This window comes from Sapajus apella, unplaced genomic scaffold (assembly GCF_009761245.1).
Source record: "Sapajus apella isolate SASKATOON/1434 unplaced genomic scaffold, GSC_monkey_1.0 scaffold14, whole genome shotgun sequence".
Lineage (NCBI taxonomy): Eukaryota > Metazoa > Chordata > Mammalia > Primates > Cebidae > Sapajus > Sapajus apella.
Genome location: NW_022436954.1, coordinates 35,356,639 through 35,375,984, shown reverse-complemented (window position 1 = coordinate 35,375,984; position 19,346 = coordinate 35,356,639). Strand labels below are relative to the sequence as shown.

The 19,346-nt window shown below is 37.4% G+C and overlaps 1 protein-coding gene across 2 annotated transcripts in view; it reads left to right on the top strand.

Moving 5' to 3' along the window:
* The window catches only part of BBOX1 (gamma-butyrobetaine hydroxylase 1), a 91,540-nt gene that overhangs the window by 54,891 nt on the left and 17,303 nt on the right, over positions 1-19,346 (top strand). For both annotated transcript variants that reach the window (XM_032283706.1, XM_032283707.1), the window contains exon 6: positions 12,638-12,743. In XM_032283706.1, the coding sequence (XP_032139597.1) occupies positions 12,638-12,743 (106 nt within the window). The remainder of the gene's footprint in view (positions 1-12,637; positions 12,744-19,346) is intronic.

The following is a 19,346-nucleotide window of genomic DNA, read 5'->3' as shown; positions in this document are numbered from 1 at the left end:
TACTTTTTAAAATTTTACAATGGGACTCCTTAATAATTTAATGCACTAATTATAATGCTTGGGTAGAGGGACAAAAAGAACATTTAAAATGTGTATTCTAATAAGTATTAGGATTTCTTAAGCAGAGTAACAAACTATGTTCTTTGAGCCATTGTGAACCTCAGCTTGTGTTATCAGCCAAGAGCCAGTCTCCAGGGTTTCCTTTGTAATATTAAGTTTCATAGTAATTAACACTGCTGCCAACAAAATCACTTGGGTATGAAGTCATCTCATGAATGAAAGGAAAAACAATTTCTGTGTCTCCTGCTCTTGTAGAAATCACTTGAGGAAATGTTTGAGATAACCAATTAAGGCAATTGCTTCTCAACAGGTGCTCTGACACCGCCCCTTCAACCCCCAACATACACACATACAACCTTGCTTCCTTGCTTGTACTCTGTGCAAAGACGGGTGGCTATTACTGCGATGGTAGAAGTAATTTTTTATTATTAAGCACCTTTTATGTACTAAGAATTGAGCTCAGTGCTTTACACCCATTATTTTGAATCTTCACAATCTGAGAAGAATCATTAACCCATTATCCCCAAAAAACTGAGACAGAAGAATCAGGCTACAAATCTGGGTTTACCTGACTCAACAGCCTACAATCTTTGCTTTATACCATGCCACTGTGGTGGTTCATTGTTATCTGCTATTTGCCTTCTAATTTCTAATACCATAATAATTGTTGATTACTCAGTTGCAAGGGGATAATCAGACAGGATTATATAGAAATTTCAAAAAATAAGTCATAATGACAACAACAGAATATTCATTGTCTTCTCCTTTTTAGGTTAAAATTATCACCAATCATTTACACAAAGGGAAAATGACAATTGATACAGAATCAGAAAACATTTTATTCAATCTTTAATATTAAAAAATCAAAACTAATAATCCAATTCTTATTCCAATTAAATGTGTTAATCAAAATTTGACTGCCTACAAATCAAAAAGAACCGTACTAAATATGTTTAATCTGGAATTCTCATTAACTATTTCACTTTTTTGCAATGCACTACATTATTCGTTTTTCATAATGAAGTCTTTGGGGCTTTCTATGGAGCAAATTGCTGTAACTTTTTCTTTACGCTTTTACAGGTGGTTGTCATCCTTCTATCACTACCTGACTTGATTTTTGTTAATGGCAGTATTATTAACCTTTAAAAATGAATGTACAAAAAAAGATTTTTTTTCAATTTGATTTGTTTTTTAATTATTTTTGTAGTTTTATTGAGGTATGATAGAAAAATTATATATATTTACAGTGCACAGCATGACATTTTGATGGCCACAATCAAGCTGATTAGCATATCCATTCTTTCACGTTACCTTTATATTTTGTGGCAAAAAGACTTGACATCTACTTTGTTAGGAAATTGCAAGTATATGATACATTATTATCAACTATTGTCACCATGCTGCTCATTAGGTCTCCTGTACTTATTCACATAATAACCAAAGGTTTCTACCCTTTGACAAGTATCTCCCCTTTTCTCCTATTCCCATCCCCAGTAACCACTGTTCTACTACTCTGTGTTACTAAGAATGGACTTCAGACAACCAAAATGAATAGCTACATTAACATAAGTTTGGTACTGAGTGGTAAATTTATGTTTACGTGAATTAAACCGTAGGAAAGGAAGGAAAAAAATATCGAACAACTAAAAAACAGAAAAACCAAACCGCACTGCTAAGGATGCATGTGGGTAATAATACTCTAAACCAGGAAAGAAAGGAAGTAAACACCATAAAATTTAGGAAGGCCATTACATTTGGGGAGAAAGGTGAGGTTTGTGTTTGGTAAAATAGATTTTTCATGGTAAAATATAATACAGATACAGAAAATGACATAAAATAAATGTATACCTTAATGAAATATCATAAGGCAAACACACTTAAACACCAGCTGGGTCAAAAAATGGAACATTGCCAGCCACCCCAAAACCCAATGACATATCCCAACCAAGTATAAATCTCGCCTTTCTCCCCAAATGTAATGACTTTCCTAAGTTTTATGGTGTTTACTTCCTTTCTTTCTTGGTTTAGAGTGTTACCACCCACATGCACCCTTAGCACTACAGTTTGGTTTTTCTACTTTTTAGTTTTTTCAGTGCCTTTTTTCCTCCCCTACAATTTAATTCATGTAAACATAAACTTACTGCTCTGCACAAAACTTACGTCAATGTAACTATTCATTTTGGTTGTCAGAAGTCCATTCTCTCGTAAATTCCTAAGGAAGGCCTCATAGGAACAGTACTCTGAATTCTTTCATGTTGACAGCAGTTTTAAAGCCTTTATACTTGAAAATTGGCTTGGCTAAATATAAATTCTTGGCTCACAGCATCTTTAATATGTCACTTATGGTTTTACTGGTAATACAATTTTCTTTTCTTTAGAAGTAATTTGATGGCCCGGCATGGTGGCTCTCATCTGTAATCCCAGCACTTTGGGAGGCCAAGGCAGGCAAGATTACGAAGTCAGGAGTTTGAGACCAGCCTAGCCAACATAGAGCAACGCCATCTCTACTAAAAACACAAAAAATCAGCTTGGCATAGTGGCAGGCACCTGTAATCCCAGCTATGTGGGAGGCTGAGGCAGGAGAATCACTTGAATCTGGGAGGTAGAGGTTGCAGTGAGCCAAGATTGTGCCACTGCACTCTAGCCCAGTTGACAGTGCAAGACTCCATCTCAAAACAAAACAAAACAAAACAAAAAGCACAGTAATTTGATGTTTTTACCTGGATTTTGAAAAAAAAAAATATTTTTTTTGTTTGAAGTTCAGTAATTTTATAGGCTATGTCTTGATGTTGATTGTTCTGAGACAGCTTTTTCAGGGAGGATATGATTGTTTCAAGGAATAGCTTCAAAATTTCTTTTTCAGAAAAGGTTTCTTGAATTGTATATTTTAGTATCTTCTGTTCCTTTGCTTTGGGCTTCTCCTTTTGAGGACTCCTATTATGCATATCTTAAATCTTCTTTGCCGGTCTTCTTGTTACTTTCTCTCAAATCATTTATGTTACTCTCCTTTTTTAATATTTAAATTGTTCTCCTTCTTATCTCCTAGTTACCTAAAGGCTTGTTATGCTTATTTAATCTGTAACATTTATTTGATCTTGCATTCCTTCTAATTTAGTCTTTGTTTAGTGACTTTTAAAAAAAAAAATTTTAATACATTAGTCCATTTTCAAGTTTCTAATCCTGATGTAGGTTTTCTTTTATATATAGGACCATTTTGATAAAGACTTTTGGATTCATTAGAAGTAGTTACAAAAAAAATAGAAGTTAGAAAAAAATAATATTTTTTATCTTTTGGGGGTGACATGTCCTTCTGACATGTACTGCCTGTCTATAGGTATGCTATTTTTTTACTTATCCTGTGTTTTTTTCTCAAAATAATTTTGAGTTTAAACCTTGATTATTTTTTGTTGCTAATTTTATGTGACACTTGTTTTCCTTAACTATAAAAAGGAGACATGATTCAGAAACCTTTTTTAATTCATGGTTTTAAGCTATATTTCAAAACTGACTGGTAACTTTCTAAAACCATCTAGTTCCTCTCCACTTTTATCAGGACCTTGTTTTTTTCTTTTTTTCTTTGTTTTTATTGTTCCTGTACTACTCAATATGCACTCTATTCAGAAGGAAGGTCATGGAAGGGAGATTTGTCTGGTTAGTTTCTAGAATTCATGAATCCAGACTATTCAGATCCCTTACAATGGACCTCACATACTCAGCTGTAATGGAAAGTATAAATCCCCTTCCAAGTGTAACTGTCATTCTCACATTGCCCCACTGCACTGTTGAGTGAATATCTGTTGGCAATTTGGGAATGTTTTATATCCATTATGTACCCAGTTGCTTCTCTCTGCTTTCTCCTTCAGTCACCAATATAATACAGGTCTTGCAGCTTTGACAGGTTTGTCTCTTTCCCCTCCTATTTCCCAGTTCATGGGAATATCTTGTCACTTAATTTATGTTTCGATGTTTTCATGGAATTCTTGAGTTTTCACTCTAGATGTTTTGTAGGGAGAATTCAGAGAGAGTCTTTTAAATTATGTCACCACTGTCATTCCAGAAACCTCTCTCTACTTTATATCTTCAGGTTTTGTGGAGATTTTCATATTAGTTTGATGGATTGAGTAAGACCCATTCCAGATATCAGAAAGGTTATCTTTGTTTCCCTAGTTTGTGTTTGGGGATACCAATTCTCACATTTAAAAAATGGCATGAATCATGCAATACCCATGTGTTATACTCATGTAACATACCTACACTTATATCCCCAGATCTAAATTAAAAGTTGAAATTATTTTTAAAAAGGCATAAACCCTTTCTTTTTCAGGGATGAATTCAATGTCAATTAATCTCTATAATAAAGGAATAACTCAAAAGATAATGACTTTTTAAAACAAAACTCTTGAAATTTTGCCTAGCATTGTTTACAAATAACTGTAAGTGCTTCCCCCTAGGAATAAGGAATAAAAATGGTTAATTGCCAAAGTATTCATTATTATAATATACTTAAAATATACAGTATAAACCAAAATTAAAATTAATATTCAATCAGGAAATAACACAATTTACTATTCTAGAATCCACGTCTTTACTCAGCAAACATTTTTGGCACTGGGTTAGATGCTATGAGATAAAGAATATGTTTGACCTCAGTTTCCTAAAGGAATTAGACTTTTTTTTGAGACTTTACAGGAAAACAATGGAAGCAGAATTTGAACAGAAGCTAAGGATAGTCATAGAGCAAACCCTCCCCACTCCAGCCCACATTGAACTTCTCTGATTTCTTCTCAAAGGTGATGTTCTCTCCTTCCATTCCTTCCCACATGCTATTTCTCCTTCTTGCAATGACCTTTACTCTTCTTTGTGCCTAGATAAATCCAACTCAATCTTTAGGTCTCCATTTATTCTTTATTTCCTTACTCTCATACCATGGTGTACTTTAGCTTTGTAAGATAAATCATAGTAATTCATCTTCCCCATAGACAGTAAATTCCATGTGGTACAATACCATGTCTATTCCATTCACTTCTGGATCCCCAGTTTCCGGCCCATTGTAGGTGTCTAATAAATGATAATGGAAAAATAAATATATGGAGCTCTGGTGATTGACTGCATCAGGAATTCATATGTGAAAGTTTTGCAACTATAATAAGCAATATAATATTCCCTTGAATAATTGACTACAAAATTTATTTTTTGCTTATTTTAGCTAGGAGATTATATCCCATATTGAAATTTTTAAATATAAGCAACATACGGGCATTGTATTTTATATCCCTTGAGTAATCATGCTCAAAAGAAGGCATTAGTGTCCTTGCATTAGTGTCCTTGCATAATCTGATGAGAAGAGCTTGCAACAGAAGGATTGAAGGTTGTAATTGTTTGTGATAATAAATCCAGGTTTGCACCCATAAAACATCCTTTCATATAAAAATTACTTTAAAAAAGGAAAAGATTACAAGTTAATCTAGCATGATTTTTCAAGTGTGAACCATGTGTTGGCCAGGTGATATGATTCACACCTGTAATCCCAGTGCTTTGGGAGGCTGAGGCAGGAGAATCACTTGACGCCATGAGTTCAAGGCCAGGTTAGGCAACAGATCAAGATATTGTCTCTACAAAAAAAAATAATAATAATAAAAACATATATACCCAGGCATGGTGGCACATGTCTGTTAATCAGGAGACTGAGACAGAAGGATCACATGAACCCAGGAGTTTGAGGTTACAGTGGGCTATGATCACACCATGGCACGCTTATCACCAAAGGCACAAGAAACAAATACTATGATGCTGTATTTTTTTTTAAAGTGTAAGACATCACCAAAGTGTAAAGAACAAATCCAGCAAAAACAATATTCAAGTATTCCACAAGCAATGCAGGTTCCAAATTTATCACATTACTAATATCATGATTATTTATGACTAGTCATCTAGGTTTGAGTAAAATTAGTAAATTAGCATTCAACCCAATTTTATGAAATATTCTCTAAAAGTTATTTAAAGTATAGGAGCTTTTGACAAAAATGATTGAATAGACAATAAAATGTAAGGAAGAGTTTAATGAAATGTTGAGAATGACATAAATGGCTTGATGAAAATACTTAGATTTGTTTAAAACAACATCTTTGATAAAAGCAGGATAATTTGCAGAGTGTCAGTCTCTCACCCCAGCACAATAGTAAACATCTATACCATTGGATTAAGATATTATGTTGAGCTTGCCTCTTCAGTTTTAAAAGAATCTGGTTCTACACTTCTACTTAGTCATGGCCATTCTCAGTAATCTGCTTGAGTTGTTGCCTTACTTGAAATAACATTAGAATCTGTCTCTAATGAGAGGTGCATGTAAATACACCTTCATCTCACTAAGGCCTAACCACTGGATTTTTTTAAAAAGTTCCTTCATTACCACTGAATCACATTTTCACCTGTTTCTCCCATCAAAGTACTAACCAGGCCCAATCCTGCTTAGCTTCAAGATCAGGCAAGTCTAGGGTGATAATGGTTACAAACATGTTTGCATTTTATTTCTGCTGTGGTTTCTTGGAGATTTGGATTTTAGATATATAAGTAAGAACTTAGAGTCCTCAATAATCAGTAGCAGCCTTCTTGGTATGATTCATTTCTATAACAAGGAAGAAAGGTAAACCAGATGACATTTCTAGGGTTTTTCCAGACTTGTGCTATGGCCTTTAGGAGAATGGTTTATGATTGGAATTGGTGAGCTCCTTTCAAGGGATTTATCATAGCATGTGAGCATAGACTTTTAGGCTGCACATCCCATACGATGCCTAAGACACTCCAAGGCTAATAAATGTTTTATCATAGGTAGCTCTGAAGGCCAGAGAACTGCTCTGGTGAAGCCAAGTCACAGACCCCTACCCCAGTAGAGGCCAGTTTATTTCAAACAAAGAAAATATCTGTTCTCTGGCTAATGCTTACACCTTGAGTCTCAACCAGGTTTTGGCTGCAGTAAAATTCTGTCAGTTTACTCTTGATCATAGGAGGAACCAGGAAAAGAATGTGGGTGATCAATGCAAAACCATCACCACTCTTGAAAAAGATTCTAAGTAATCATTTCCTACAGATCATATCAACAGCAGCATCTTCTTAGTCAGAAGATATGCATTCTGCACCTTGATGAAACTACCTTTTTGGCCTCCTTAAATCTCTTCTCACATGTTGATTATTTTTGAAATTCCAATGTTGACAGTTGTCTGGATCTGTATTATGTATGGTCTACTGAGTGACAAGAACTTCATAGAGAACATGTATTTCTTGGCAACTCCCACTGCTATATAATGGATTGCCTGACTCATATTTGAAATGAGTTGCAGCAGACTATAATACCCCTCATCTTTTTTCACTCAGCCTGTTTCCAGCTCCTAGCCACATATGGATGGCTGCTTCACCCTTAGTGAAAGATTTATCAAGTGTTCCAACATAATTTTAAATGAGAAAAACAGAGCAAAATAGCCAATTTTATCCTCAATCCCAGAGAATAGGTAAGAAACTCTTTTTCTCATTAAGAAAAATATCCCCACATGTGGGAAGAGATTATAGATTGTATTCCCACTCTCCTCCTGCAACTACCACCATACAAATACCCTTTACCACATACCGTATGAAAATGGAAGTTCATAAAAGTCACCCCATCTCCACTTACATTCATTCAGTCAAAGGTTATTGGTTCCCTGCTTTAGAATTGGCACTGGTTTAGTTCATGGTAGGAGAGCAAAAATATTTGTTGTGCACTAAAAGAGTTTACAATCCAGAAGAGGAAGCAGAATTATATATTCACATATTTAAATAAGATTAAACTTACAATAGCTCTTGAAAAATTATAACCCTCTTCATAAAACACCTAACATATCCAGTTCTAATAAATGAGACCAATAAAACATGCTTATGAGAGTTCTGAGTGTCGGAGTAAATACTGGGTAATCAGGAGAATGAGAAGAAGGAAACGTCCTATGGTGCATCTCCTGTGTCAGACATAGACTTTTCTTATTTATTATAACAAGCTTCTGAAATATATTCTTGTTCTGTTTTCTAAATATACAAATTGAGGCTCAGAAATAATAGATGGATTGTTCAAGATTACATAATTGTAAATTACAAACGAAGGCTTTGAAGCCAGTACAGTTTGAACCTAAAGATCAAGGCTTTCTCTAGAATTGAGATTGTTAAATAGTTGGAACCTGAGCTAGATTTTCATTAATGGGTATACAGAGATGGGGAAAAGAACAGAAAAAAACTGGCAGACAAAAATAAACCAGAAAAAAGGCAGAAAAGTGTATAGTGCTGAAATCAACATGATTAGAACAGATGACTCAAATATGGCAATAGTTCACAAGGTGATAAAATTGCATTGGGTTCTTGAATTCTAGATCAGCAGTGCTAAATTCAGTCCCTTCAGGGACTAAAGAATCATTAAGAGCTTCTGACAGAGAAATGGCAAAGTAAACATGAAGTGCCAGGGAGGTCTGCCAGGTTGTGGTACACAGTGCATGGGGGAATACCGGAGGCAGGGTAAAATACCAGCCTAGACTGACTTTCTAGGAAACTAAAACATCCAAGCCAAGTGTCTTCTTTTGTGTGCTCATTTGTCCATATATGAATGGAGATTTTTTTAAAGCACTAATTTTAAAGTTTTTTAAATTAGGTGAAGCAAACTGCCTGCAATAGGAAGGTCTTAATTTCTGCCACACGTACCTCCTCTAAAATATAACAGAAAATTCTTCCTCTACCAGATAATGAGTTTTGATATAGTGAATCTCAGTAAGTAGGACTTCCCCCGACCTGGTTTCTCAAGCTGAAAGCCTTGGCATCATTGTGGACTCCATTTCTCTCATATCCTACATCCAATATGTCAGAGAATCCTGGTAACTCTACCTTTCAAGTTCAAATCCAGTCATTCTCTCCTATGCATGTATCCATGGTTAGGAGAGAATCATCATTCTCATGCTTAGGAGAGAACTAGTTACCATCTTCTCTCCCTCCTCCCACCTTTTTCCCAGTACCATCTACCCCCTTCTCAGCAGCCAGAGCAATTCTTTGAAATGATAATTCCAATTGTATGATTTACATAATGGAAAACTTCAGTGGCTTCCCATCACCTGTAAAGCAAAATCTCAAGTCCTCATCCTAGTCCACAAAGCCCTTCAGAAAGTGTCTTCTCTCTGTTCATCTGGTGCGTTTCCCACTCTTGATCCCCTGGTGGCTCTGTCCCAGTCATGCTGCCCTTGTTCTGCCCTTGTTCTTCCACAAACACCCTAGACATACTCCAAACTCAAAACTCACTTTGGGTTCCTCTGCCTAAACTACATCTCCCAGAAATTCACATTTCTTCTTCCCTTATTTTGTTTGGGTTTCTGTGGAAAAAATGCCACCTATTCAATAGAGCATTTCCCACAGTATCATCTATGTAATAATACGTCTCTGACCCTACTCCTTATCTCTTTACCTTGCCTCATTTTCTTTGTAGAACATATGTCTATTAAATTTGATAATTATTATTTGTCTTTTTGTTCCCTGCTGTATCTCTGATGCTAAATCAATGACTGAGAATAGGTGTTCAATGTGTGTTTATTCAAAGATGATTTGATGGATATGAACATATATTAATAGACATGATAACAGCAATCAAATGGCATGTATATATAGTGAATATTTTTCAAACCATATTTGGGATTATTTTTAAATATGGCCTCCTTTCAGTTACCCATTGTCTGGACCTTCTAAGGGGAATAGCTTACAAAGTCTATTTGTAAGCTATTTGAAAAATGGTTTATTTTCTTGCTACAGAGTTATAAGTAACCTTAGTTCTTTTTTAATTCACTTTTTTTTAACTTTTAAGCTAAGGTATTTTTTAACTTAGGTAAAATTTGCATAACAATAAAATTAATCATTTTGTGGTACATCAGCACTATGGAATACTTCACAGCCATATAAAGGAATAAAAACACAGCCTTTGCAGCAACATTGATGCAGCTGGAGGCCATTATCCTAAGCAAATTAATATCTGAATAGAAAACCAAATACCACATGTTCTCACTCATAAGAGGAAGCTAAACATTGGGTACTCATGGACATAAAGATGGTGACAATAGACACTAGGAACTGCTAGAGTGGGGAGGGAGGGAAAAGGAAAGGGCTGAAAAACTACCTATTGGGTCAGTATCCTGGTGATGGGATCCATGTTACCCCAAACCTCAGGATCATGGAATATACCCATCTAACAAATCTGCACATGTACCCCTTGAAACTAAAAGTGAAATTATTTTTTAAATAGCCGATTTAAAGTGTAATTAGTTTTATTTAGTATATTCTGTTGTGTGTCATTTAGTACACTCACAATTTTGTGCAAATATCACCACTATCTAGTTTAATACATTTTCATAAATAATATTATTTTTTAAATTATTCGATTTGGAATGAGAGGAAACAAATTCATTATATTAGAAATGGTAAATAAAGCGAAGGAATCAAATGTTTATCTCATCATCCCTCTGTAAACTGTTATACTGAGTAATCAAACAGTGGATGAGGAAAAGTAGCTCCTTTTAAAAGTATTCTGAATCATATATTTGTTTAAAAAGAGTATCAGTGTGGTATTTCATTGTTTGAAACACTTGATGAATTAATGGATATAGCCATTGACCAGGAACATGTACAAATATCACAAAAAGAAAGACAGCCAGGTGTTATGTGTCTTACAGTACAAGAACATAATGCCAACTGTGGCTCTGCCAAGGAGAGAATAGAGACTGTCTAAGCCTCTGCATTTTGCTGCCAACTTCCCAGAAACTGTACTATTAGTATGTAATCAATGAACTTCAGACTGTGGGAAACTCTATAGGTCAAATTCCCTATGTTCTTCAACAATTGTAAGGAGCACGCTTTCAAGGAAAAACTTGTAGATTAATAGCCTTAAAACATAACAATTGTTATTAATGAACAAGATTAAGCATAGTGTCCTGGGTGATAAGCCATAAATAAAAGCAAGGAAATGATAACTATAGTAGTAATAGTCATAGTCACTTTGGAGAAGACAGAAGGGACTGTGACTATGACAGGGCACCCATAGGTGCTTAAAGTTTTATTTCTTGACCTGAGCAGCAGTTTCAAGAGTGTAATTTAAAAATTGAGCTTCTCAGATAAATACACAAATGGAACAGAATAAAGAGCCCAGAAATAATGCCATGCACCTACAATCCTCTGATCGCCAACAAAGTGGACAAAAACAAGAAATGTGGAAAGGACTCCCTATTCAATAAATGGTGCTGGGATAACTGGCTAGCCATAAGCAGAAGATTGAAACGGGACCCCTTCTTTAAGACAAATACAAAATTCAACTCAAGATGAATTAAAGATTTAAATGTAAAACATAAAGCTATGAAAACTCTGGATTGAAAGACATAATATTGTTAAAATGTCAATACTCCCAAAGCAGTCTATAATTCCTACCAAAATTTCAGTATCATTTTCTTGTTTTAGTAATTGAAAAGCCAATAGTAAATTTACATGAAATTGTGAGGGTCTCCAAGTAGGCAAAACAATATTTAAAAAGAAGACCGAAATTAAAAGACTCACACTTCCTGGTTTTGAAACTTAACTACAAATCTACAGTAATCTAAATATTGTGATATTGGAATAAGGATAGACAGGTAGATCAGTGGAATAGAATTTTGAGATTCCAGAAATAAACCCATACATCTATGGCCAATTGATTTTCAACAAGCATGCCAATATCATTCAATGGAGAAAGAACAGTCTGTTTAACAAGTGGTTCTGAGGCAACTGAATATCCACATGCAAAGAATTAAGCTGGACCCACAACTCATATCATATGCAAAAATTAATTCAAAATGAACCAAATATCTAAATACAAGAATTAAAGCCATAAAACTCTTAGAAGAAAACATGGAGGTAAATCTTCATGGCTTTGGATTGGGCAGTGGATTCTTAGATATAATGTTAAAAGCATGAGCTTACTACATAATTCTACTTATGGTAAATATCCAAAATAGGTAAATACACTAAGAGAGAAAGCAAATGAGTGATTGCCAAGATATTGGGGAAGAGCAAAATGGAAAGAAACATCTTACTGAATGAGAGGTTTTGATTCGGAGTAACAGAAATGTTTTGAAACTAGATATGTAGAGGTGGTGGTTGCCAACATTGTGAATTTACTAAATGCCACTAAATTCTTCACTTTAAAGTGATTCATTTTCCATCATGTAAATTTCACCTCAATAAATCACTTTTTAAAATGTGTTAAGCCAGTAAAAAGATAACCTATAATTCCATATATACTTCTTTATAAACTGTAGTATAGACTGATATATAAATGTACTCTTTTATTGAGAGGAGAAGAAAAATGAGGAGATGCTAATTCTGAAATAGTGACTTTAGACAGAGAAAAGTCAGATTCCTTTTCTCACTCATAGTCATTATGGTAATTATTTCAAAATATGAAAAGTTTCCATTTCTCCCCATATATCAAATTCATTCTAACACATTTCCTCTGGCTTAGTGACAACCTGTTTAAACATGTGTTTCTTGCATTTTACAGACATACTTGGCAAGTGCAAGACAAAATCGATGCAAACAATGTGGCTTACACAACTGGGAAGCTAAGCTTTCACACTGATTATCCAGCCCTCCATCATCCACCTGGGGTAAGGTGAATTTCAACATATTTTCCACAAAGCAGGCCAATGACCAATATCCTTTCGTATTTTGAATCTAGAAGATTATTTCACCAAGTATTTTGTCTTATATAAATTTTCTTTCTCCAAACATAATCCAAGCTCACAAAATCTCTGTACCTAAATTCTAAATATCCACATTCCTAAAGGAGAGGAGAATTTTATACATTTAAAACAACAACAACAAAAACATTTCTTTTTTTCTTCCTAGAAATTACTATTAGCATTTTTTGCTTTGCCAAGACAGGTTTTAAGGTAGTAGTAAATCTTGAGGTCTTTCTGCACATAAATTCCTAAGAAAGTTAAGAGAGAAAATGTAATCAGTAAACAAAACGTATGGTTTCCTTCAAAGTCACATGGGCATCATTCATATCAGTTAACTACTGCTGCATTAAAACTCATTCTACCATAAAGACACATGCACACATATGTTTATTGCAGTACTGTTCACCACAGCAAAGACCTGAAACCAACCCAAATGTCCACCAATGATAGACTAGATAAAGAAAATGTGGCACCTATATGCCATGGAATACAATGCAGCCATAAGAAAGCATGAGTTCATGTATTTTGCAGGGGCATGGACGAAGCTGGAAAACATCATTCTCAGCAAACTAACACAGGAACAGAAAAGCAAACACTGCATGTTCTCACTCATAAGTGAAAGGTGAATAATGAGAACATGTGGACACAGGGAGGGGAATATCATAGACTGGGGCCTGTCGGGGGTGGTGGGGGTTGGGGAGGGATAGCATTATAGGAGAAATACCTAATGTAGATGACGGGTTGATGGATGCAGCAAACCACATGGCATATGTATACCTATGTAACAAATGTGCACATTCTGCACATGTATCCCAGAACTTAAAGTATTAGGGGGAAAAAAACTCACCCCCTAACTTGATGGCTGAAGAAAACAGCCCTTTACTTAGCCCTTGTTTTTACAATTTGGGTTGTATTCAGCTGGGCACCTCTTATCTTCAGTCATATACCTGCAATCAGTTGCTAAGTTAGCTGGGGACTGATTGACTTTCACTGAGATAGCTGGTTTCTGCTTTACTTGGTCTATTGACCACCAGAAGGCTAGCCCAAGTTTAATGCATATGGCAACTGGAAAAATTTTCAGACAGTTGCACATCTTCTCAAGGCCTAGGCTACTCACCTCTGCAATGTTATATTGGTCTAAGGAAGTAATAAATCTAGCCCACATTCAGGACATGAGGAGATAGAACCCCTTTGGAGGAAGCTGCAAAAATGCATTACAAACTGTGTGACTACAAGGAACAGAATAACAGTGGCTATTTTTGGAAACCATCTACCATCCCATCTATCAGATTCTTGCCAGGGAAGGAAATGCTCATTGTGGATCCAAATATCCCCAGGAGAATCTCTGACTGGACATTCTTTCTCTACATTTTTAAGAAAGTTTTATTTTCCTAATGAGCTACATTTTTACAAAATTATCATTTTATTACACCAAAAATAAGTGTTCAGGAAATTACCTTTTAAAAGATATCCCAAGGGAGGAGATCCAAGATGGCCGTTTAGGAACAGCTCAGGATTGCAGCTCCCAGTGAAAGCGCAGAGGGTGAGTGGACGCCGCGTTTTTATTGCCCACAGACTAGGAAATTCCCGGGCAGAGGTGCTCCACGCTCGCCAGCGCGGCTGTTGCGGCCAGCGCTGCTGTGCCGGCCAGCGCCGGCCGGCGCCGCTGCTCTGCCCCGCGCGGCTGCTTTGTCGGCGCCCCGGAGCCGCAGTTCTCCGTACAAAATACACCGGTCCGGGTGCCCTTTTGGCTGGCGATTGGAGCCACGGGAAGTCGCCCATATGCTGGTTCAAAAAGGGGACTGAGCAGAGAACCAGGACAGTAGATTCCAGGGCAAAAAAAAAAAAGAAAAAAAGCACCACAAACCTCAGTGCCGCTGTTTAAGCCAGCGCAGTGAGTGGCCGCAGGGGAAAACAAACAGACCCCGGCGCCTCTTCAACAGGCGACTGGAACACCAACTTAAAAAAGGCTCTGAGGCAGGGAGCCAGGCAATCAGGCTCGGCTGGCCCCACCCCCACAAAAGAACAGCAACCAGAAACTCTGGATTGAGAATTTCACAGCAAGCGCAGCTGAACCCGGGACAGTCCAGCTCTGTGGGGGAGGGGCGTCCGCCATTACCGAGGCAGCCCGCCGTTGCCAAGGCAACCCGCCATTGCTGAGGCAGCCCGCCGTTGCCAAGGCAACACGCCACAGCAGAGACTCCGCCCCAACAGAGGCGGGCCACCATCGCCAAAGCAGTTCTAACTACACCCACATAAACAGGACTGCAGGGACGTTCACTCGGCAGCGGGGCGCAGCCCACAGCAGCTCAGCAAAGCTGCTATAGGCCGACAGTGACTAGGCTGCCTCCTTGCTGGGCTGGGCAGGTCTGAAGGAAAAAAAGAAAAAAAAGAAAAGTAGGCAGCAGCATAACGGAAACTCATAAATAAAGCCCTAAATCCCTGGGACAGAGCACCTGGGAACAAAAAGCAGTTTATGAGTTCTGCTGCAGCAGACCTAAAAGTACCTGCCCAGCAGCTCTGAATGAACAACAACAGAGCTCACAGCTCACCATTTGAGCTCCTATAAAGAAAAGACCGTCTCCTCAAGCAGCTCCCTGACCCCTATATATCCAAAAAGACACCTCATAGAGGAGAGATCAGATTGACACTAGGCGGGTATCCTTCTGGGACAAAGATAGAAGAAGAAGAAAACTGGTAACAACCCTTGCTGTTCAACAGCTGCTGCAGGTGAACCCCAGGCAAGCAGGGCCTGGAGTGAACCTCAGCAGACCTACAGCAGAGGGGCCAGACTGTCAGAAGGAAAACCAAGAAACAGAAATAACCTCATCATCAACAAACAGAATGTCAATCTGAAAGATCTGAGACCCAATCTGAAAGCCAGCAACTACAAAGTCGACAGGTGGATAAATCCTTAAAGATGGGAAGAAACCAGCGCAAAAAGGATGAAAACACCCGAAACCAGAACACCTCTCCTCCTAAAAGGGATCACAACTCCTCGCCAGCAAGGGAACAAGGTTGGATGGAGAATGAGTGTGATGAAATGACAGAATCAGAATTCAGAAGGTGGGTAGTAAGAAACTTCTGTGAACTTAAAGAACATGTTCTAACCAAATGCAAAGAAACTAAGAACCTTGAAAAAAGATTTGACGAAATGCTAACAAGAATGGACAAAATAGAAAGGAATATAAGTGAATTGATGGAGCTGAAAACTGCAACACGAGAACTTCGTGAAGCATGCACAAGTATCAACAGCCGAATTGACCAAGCAGAAGAAAGGATATCAGAGGTCGAAGATCAACTCAATGAAATAAAACGGGAAGGCAAGACTGGAGAAAAAAGGGTAAAAAGGAATGAACAAAGTCTCCAAGAAATGTGGGACTATGTGAAAAGACCTAATCTACGTTTGATAGGCGTACCCGAATGCGACGAAGAGAATGAATCCAAGCTGGAAAATACTCTTCAGGATATTATCCAGGAAAACTTCCCCAACCTAGCAAGGCAGGCAAACATTCAAGTCCAGGAAATACAGAGAACACCACAAAGATATTCGTCAAGAAGAGCAACCCCAAGGCACATAATCGTCAGATTCACCAGGGTCGAAATGAAGGAGAAAATACTAAGGGCAGCCAGAGAGAAAGGTCGGGTTACCCACAAAGGGAAGCCCATCAGACTCACAGCAGATCTCTCAGCAGAAACCCTACAAGCCAGAAGAGAATGGGGGCCAATATTCAACATCCTTAAAGAAAAGAACTTTCAACCCAGAATCTCCTATCCAGCCAAACTAAGCTTCATAAGTGAAGGAAAAATAAAATCCTTTGGGAACATGCAAGTACTCAGAGATTTCATCACCACCAGGCCAGCTCTACAAGAGCTCCTGAAAGAGGCTCTACACATATAAAGGAACAACAAGTACCAGCTCAACTAAAGGGCAAAACAGCCAGCTAGCACCAAAATGGCAGTATCAAATTCACACATAACAATATTAACCCTAAATGTAAATGGACTAAATGCCCCAATCAAAAGACACAAACTGACAAATTGGATAAAAAGACAAAACCCATCTGTGTGCTGTATCCAGGAAACCCATCTCACATGCAAGGATACACAAAGGCTCAAAATAAAGGGATGGAGGAAGATTTACCAAGCAAATGGAGAGCAAAAAAAAGCAGGAGTTGCAATTCTCATCTCTGATAAATTAGACTTTAAAGCAACAAAGATCATAAGAGACAAAGAGGGACATTACATAATGGTAAAAGGATCAATGCAACAAGAAGAGCTAACGATCCTAAATATATACACACCCAATACAAGAGCACCCAGATACATAAGGCAAGTTCTTAATGACTTACAAAGGGACTTAGACTCCCACACAATAATAGTGGGAGACTTTAACACCCCATTGTCAACATTAGACAGATCAACCAGACAGAAAATTAACAAGGATATCCAGGACTTGAACTCAGACCTGGACCAAGCAAACCTAACAGACATTTACAGAACTCTCCACCTCAAATCCACAGAATATACATTCTTCTCAGCACCACATCACACCTAATCTAAAATTGACCACATAATTGGGAGTAAATCACTCCTCAGCAAATGCAAAAGAACGGAAATCGTAACAAACAGTCTCTCAGACCACAGTGCAATCAAGTTAGAACTCAGAATTCAAAAACTAACTCAGAACCGCACAGCTTCATGGAAACTGAACAACTTGCTCTTGAATGTTGACTGGATAAACAATGAAATGAAGGCAGAAATAAAGATGTTCTTCGAAACCAACGAGAATGAAGACACAACATACCAAAATCTCTGGGACACATTTAAACCAGTCTCTAGAGGAAAATATATAGCAATAAGTGCCCACATGAGAAGCAAGGAGAGATCAAAAATTGACACCCTATCGTCAAAACTGAAAGAGCTAGAGGAGCAAGATCAAAAAAACTCAAAGTCTAGCAGAAGACAAGAAATAGCTAAGATCAGAGCAGAACTGAAGGAGATAGAGACACAAAAAACCCTTCAAAAAATCAATAAATCCAGGAGCTGGTTTTTTGAAAAGATCAACAAAATAGACAGACCACTAGCCAGATTAATAAAAAAGAAAAGAGAGAATAACCAAATTGATGCAATAAAAAATGATAAAGGGGATATCACCACAGATTCCACAGAAATTCAAACCATCATCAGAGATTATTACAAACAACTCTATGCACACAAACTAATAAACCTGGAAGAAATGGATAAATTCCTGGACACATGCCTCCTGCCAAGCCTAAACCAGGAAGAAGCCGAAACCCTGAACAGACCCATAACAAGGTCTGAAGTTGAGGCAGCAATTAAGAGCTTACCACCCAAAAAAAGCCCAGGTCCAGATGGGTTCACAGCTGAATTCTACCAGACATACAAAGAGGAGCTGGTACCATTTCTTCTGAAACTATTCCAAACAATACAAAAAGAGGGAATTCTTCCCAAATCATTTTATGAGACCAACATCATCCTGATTCCAAAACCCGGCAGAGACTCAACAAGAAAAGAAAACTTCAGGCCAATATCCATGATGAACATAGATGCAAAAATCTTCAATAAAATACTGACAAGCCGATTGCAACAGCACATCAAAAAGCTTATCCACCATGATCAAGTAGGCTTCATCCCGGGGATGCAAGGCTGGTTCAACATACGCAAGTCTATAAACGTAATTCACCACATAAACAGAACCAAAGACAAAAACCACATGATTATCTCAATTGATGCAGAGAAGGCCTTTGACAAAATTCAACAGCCCTTTATGCTAAAAACACTCAATAAGCTAGGTATCGATGGAACGTATCTCAAAATAATAAAAGCTATTTATGACAAACCAACAGCCAATATCATACTGAATGGGCAAAAACTGGAAGCATTCCCCTTGAAATGTGGCACCAGACAAGGATGCCCGCTCTCACCACTGCTATTCAATATAGTATTAGAAGTTCTAGCCAGAGCAATCAGGCAAGAAAAAGAAATAAAGGGCATTCAAATAGGAAAGGAGGAAGTCAAATTGTCTCTATTTGCAGACGACATGATTGTATATCTAGAAGACCCCATCGTCTCAGCCCCAAACCTCCTGAAACTGATAAGCAAGTTCAGCAAAGTCTCAGGATACAAAATCAATGTGCAAAAATCACATGCATTCCTATACACCAGTAACAGACTTAAAGAGAGCCAAATCAAGAACAAACTTCCATTCACAATTGCCACAAAGAGAATAAAATACCTAGGAATACAACTAACAAGGAATGTAAAGGACCTCTTCAAGGAGAACTACAAGCCACTGCTCAACGAAATAAGAGAGGACACAAACAGATGGAGAAACATTCCATGTTCATGGTTAGGAAGAATCAATATCGTGAAAATGGCCATACTGCCCAAAGTAATTTACAGATTCAATGCTATCCCCATCAAGCTACCAATGACCTTCTTTGCAGAACTGGAAAAAACCACCTTAAACTTCATATGGAACCAAAAGAGAGCCCGCATAGCCAA